Here is a 4494-nt window from a genome sequence, read left to right on the forward strand (position 1 = left end):
GTTTGACTCCAGACTGTCACCAGTTTGACTCCAGTTTGACTCCAGTTTGACTCCAGTTTGACAGCAGCAGTAGAACTCTGCAGCAAACTTAAGTGACTAGTCTGAGCTTGAACTAGAACCTGAGTTAACTAACCCGGGTTAACCGGGTTCAGTTTGATCCAAACCTTACCCCAGTGTGAACACAGATTAAATCCAGTTTGGCTTCATAAATGTAGCCAAAAACGATTCATCCTGTTGGATAACAGCCATTTCCACACCACAGTGTGAATCACACTCAGACAGTTTATCAGGATCTTCACCTGACCTTTGACCTGGAGGTCAGGTGGCTGTTGGTCTGTAGATGCCTGCTGGTCCTGATGAACCAGGAGAAACAAAACTTCCTTCTTTCTGTGATCAACGTGAAACGACGTGAAGACGAGCGCCGGACTCAGGTTGAAATATGCACATGGATTAAATATTAAATATTTATCTGCTCACAAACTTCTCCTTTTGCACAAAATGTTTGTCATCATTAAACTAAGTGCACTTCCTGAGTTTGTAAAAGTTTCCTCAAACAGGATTTATTTGTAGTTATTTACAGGAAATGAATATTATATCAGCCTATATTAATGTTTCATGCAGTTTCATTAGGAAATGATTAAAATTGAGCTGAAATGCTGAAGAGAAGCAGATTGAGCTCTGATTGGTCCAAAGATCAGCTAACGAGAGGAAGGTTGGAGATGCAGCTCTCTGATTGGTTGATGGAAGCATTTAAACATTGTGTGAACGCCAACAGGGCGCTCCGACCCGGGAGCTGGTTCAGATTATTCATGACTTGTTCTTCATGCACTGTGAGAGTCTGATGGACGCTGCGGTTTCCTGCTCTGAGATTATTGCACTTGTTTATTTTTATTGAAACTGTGAGAAATAAAAAACCTGATGTATTTGATTATGTTTTCATCAACGAAGATGAAATATGAATAAAGTTGATTTTTCTGATCCGGAGTCCAGCCTCTTCTCTTGTTTGTGATTGGTTGGTTTCTAAAAATGGCCATAAGAGGAATCACTTGAACAACATCTATGACAGAGATTATTCTCAAAGTTCAGATTAACTACAAATCCTGATAACTGAAAAGATGTCTGCTCATGTTATTTAATATTAAAATAATGTGATTTTTTTCATTCACAGAGCTGAGCTTAATCTACACACCCCATTTTTACTGAACAGAACTTTATTAAACATTTTTAATGTGACCGGATGGTTTATTAATTTTAAAATAGTGCTTGTGTAGTGTGGCTTCCAGATTGGACCCATGAACATACATAGGTATGTTTCCCCACCTTCCCGGGACCCAGGACCATCTTGCTGCAAGGCAACAGTGCTACCAACTGTACAGCTTTATGACTTGCATATACATTTTTTTTTAAATAATTTTATAAATTTTTTTCTTCACTTTTTTCTTGTATTTACGTAATTATTGGGTTTTACATTTAATACATTTATTTATGCTTGATTGAAGAAGATGTATACCTTGGTGAACATGACTCCTGGTTTACATCGTGGGCCTGTTTCTGACATAGCAGGTTTCTGCCGCCAGAGGGCAGCAACGCGCCTCCACCAACCTGCAGCCAACCGGAAAGAAATGAAGAAGAAGAACTCCCCGCGATGTCAACAAAAGATGAGTCGCCATGTTGGACTGATGGGAAGCAGATATTTCGCTTAGGTTGGACCAGAACAGCCTTTTTATCGCAGTTTGTTGTCTGAACAGAATCTAGGTTCTGGTTCCGGTTCGCCATGAAGCATCTCAGAACCGTAGAGGAAACTTTTGACCGTCAGACCGAACTGGTTCTCCAGCTGCTGCTGGAGGCTGCTGTGGAAGTTTTACTGGGACAACGGGAACCAGTAACTGAGGAGGTTCTACTGGAGCGGGAGCCAGAACCGGAGGAGGTTCTGCTGGAGAAGCAGGGACCAAAAGAGAAGCGGAATCAGGTGCGGGTTCGGTTCTGTCAGCAGAGTGTTTCCTGAAAAGAACGTTCTGCAGGTTTGAATCAGCAGTTTGAACCATGTTATGAGACAATTAGTGAATAAGTGGATCTCCTCCTCGAGCCACTATTTCTGTCTGGAAAAATGCACCGCTCCGGACAAAACAACCAATCAGAGCCTGAGGCGGGTCTTAGCGCTGTCAATCAAGCTTATGAACAAGCTTTTAACTGTGGTAATGTTGGAGAAACAACTTATCTAGAGAAAACCATATACATTGTCATCGGTGGCCATGCTAACTAGCATTATTGACAGTTACATACTGCAGCTTTGATGGTAACAGAACTTTATTGGGCCCAAAAGTTCAGTTCCTTCCTGTAGAATCAGCCATGGAGACACAGAAACACACCTATCTGCATAATTATTGTTATTATTGTTGTTGTTATTGTTATAATTATTATCATTTTTAGTTTTAAATCAGAAAAATTATCAAACGTTCTGGTGGAATTTGGATCCTGATCAGACCAGAAGGTTCTGGTTCTGGTCTCTCTGCTCTCTGCCCAGGTTTAACCTCTGACTCTCCTTCGTCCTGCAGCTGAGCAGTGTTCTGGTTCTGATGTCCAGAGAGGCGGTCCGTAAGATCCGCAGCATCTTTAGAGAACTGTACCTGACCGTTTTGACGGAGAACGAAGCTCTGAAGGACAAAGTGAGGCGACTGGAGGGGGAAGAACCACAGAAACCAAAACCCGCCGCTGCAGTGAAGAACCACAAGGCTCCCAAAGTTCGGTCGTTAGGTGAGGATTTAAAGCTGCAGTACGACTTTAATAGAAAATATTTTTTACGTTTGTTGAAGTTGTCACTTTGTCGTGACAGTTTGGTATGAAACGGATAGTCTGTGAAAAAATCAAGTTTCTCTCTGCCTTCTCCCAATGCTAACAAGAAACAACCAGTCAGAGCCAGGAGGCGGGTCTTAGCGCTGTCAATCAAGCACATGTACACACATCTTCCCTCCACCCGATCTTGCTAGGCTAAGCTACAGCGCCTCCCTGTCAGGATAGCCTGTTGTGAATGCTAATGCTGGTTAGCACAGCCACTGCTGATAGTTTTCCTGTTGCAGAAAGTTGTTTCTTTGTCATTAGCACGTTTAGCAAGGAGCACATGAGGATAATTGACAGCGTTAGGGCTTCTCCTGGCTGTGATGTAACTTATAATATTTTTCTAGATATTTGTTGAAGCTGTCACTACTTTTTGACAAAATGGTATGAAACAGATAATCTTTGAAGAAAAAGGAGCCCCTCTGCCTTCTTTCAGTGCTAACTAGAAACAACCAATCAGAGCCAGGAGGCGGGCCTTAGTGCTGTCAATCATGCTCATGTGGGCCCAGCTGCCCGCCTGCTCTCTGCTAAACTACACTGGCATGACTGGCAGTGGTCACTTGTTCTCCGCCATTGGCACATTCAGCAGCTTATTCATGAGGTTGATTGACAGCGGTAAGACCCACCTCCTGACTCTGATTGGTTGGTTTTGGTTGGGAACGGTGCATTTCTTCAGCTCGATCTTTTCACAGATTATCTGTCTCATATCTGTCACATTGTGGTGATAGATTTAACAAATATATAGAATTTTAATATTTTTTTTTATAAAAGTGACGTACTGTAGCTTTAAGAAGGAAACTGTAACTCTGCTCTACGAGTGAGAACCTTCTAAACAGGAAGGCGTTTATTTTGAATGCCTTCATTGTCTCTCTGTAGTTTTGGACCCTTCAACCAGGTTGGCTGAACTGCAGGTGGTCTCGGTTCAGCCCACCTCCAGCGACCCGGTTCCGGCGATCTTCACCCACCTTCCTGCCCAACAGCCAATTGGGAGACAGAACAGCTGCTGCGTTCAAGTGCTGCAGGAGAAAATAGATCTGGTTGCTCTAGGCTCACCGCAGGTTGAGGCTGAGGTGGTTTTAGAGACGACCCAGATCTCCACAGAACCTGAGACTAAAGACGGACTGGCCAATGGGCTTCCAGGAGGCGACCCGGTCCAACCCGAGGGAGAGGGAACCATGGTGAGTTCAGGAGCGCCCTCGAGAATTAGAACATTCAGTTCTACCACAGCTGGTCAGGGTGTTCAACTCTTTGCTGGTGTCTTCAGGGATCAGAAACTACAGAAGAACCAGAGTCTGGTTCTGAGGGTCCGACGGGCCTCCAGAGTCCAACAGGTAAAATTCAGATTTATGTTGAATGAAACATTCAAACCGCTGCAGTCAGAATGGACAGAACTGGGTCAGAATAGATGGAACCGGGACTTAAACTGGACCGAACCGGGTTTCCTGTCAGGCGGTTCTGGGTGGTCCGTTTACTGAGCTTTTTCCTAAGGCATTGCGATAAAGTTAATGTTATTTTGTGTGATTGAACCCACTGACCCGTTGCCCGGTTCTGTCAGTATTCTGGAGCGTTTTGGTCCAGGAGCTGGTACCTCTCTTATAACCGGTCCCAGAACCCGTGTGTGTGTGTGTGTGTGTGTGTGTGTGTGTGTGTGTGTGTGTG

General features: G+C 43.9%; 1 protein-coding gene across 1 annotated transcript in view; it reads left to right on the top strand.

The window, feature by feature from the left end:
• The first annotated feature begins 1625 nt into the window (after positions 1 to 1625).
• Positions 1626 to 4494, top strand: part of LOC103475243 (zinc finger protein 345-like) — a 5347-nt gene continuing 2478 nt past the window's right edge. Inside the window, exons 1-4 of the mRNA XM_008426720.2 lie at positions 1626 to 1969; positions 2556 to 2754; positions 3712 to 4013; positions 4100 to 4166. Coding sequence (XP_008424942.1) covers positions 1775 to 1969; positions 2556 to 2754; positions 3712 to 4013; positions 4100 to 4166 — 763 coding nt within the window. The 5' untranslated portion in view covers positions 1626 to 1774. The remainder of the gene's footprint in view (positions 1970 to 2555; positions 2755 to 3711; positions 4014 to 4099; positions 4167 to 4494) is intronic.

This window comes from Poecilia reticulata, linkage group LG13 (assembly GCF_000633615.1).
Source record: "Poecilia reticulata strain Guanapo linkage group LG13, Guppy_female_1.0+MT, whole genome shotgun sequence".
NCBI classification, from domain to species: Eukaryota; Metazoa; Chordata; class Actinopteri; order Cyprinodontiformes; family Poeciliidae; genus Poecilia; species Poecilia reticulata.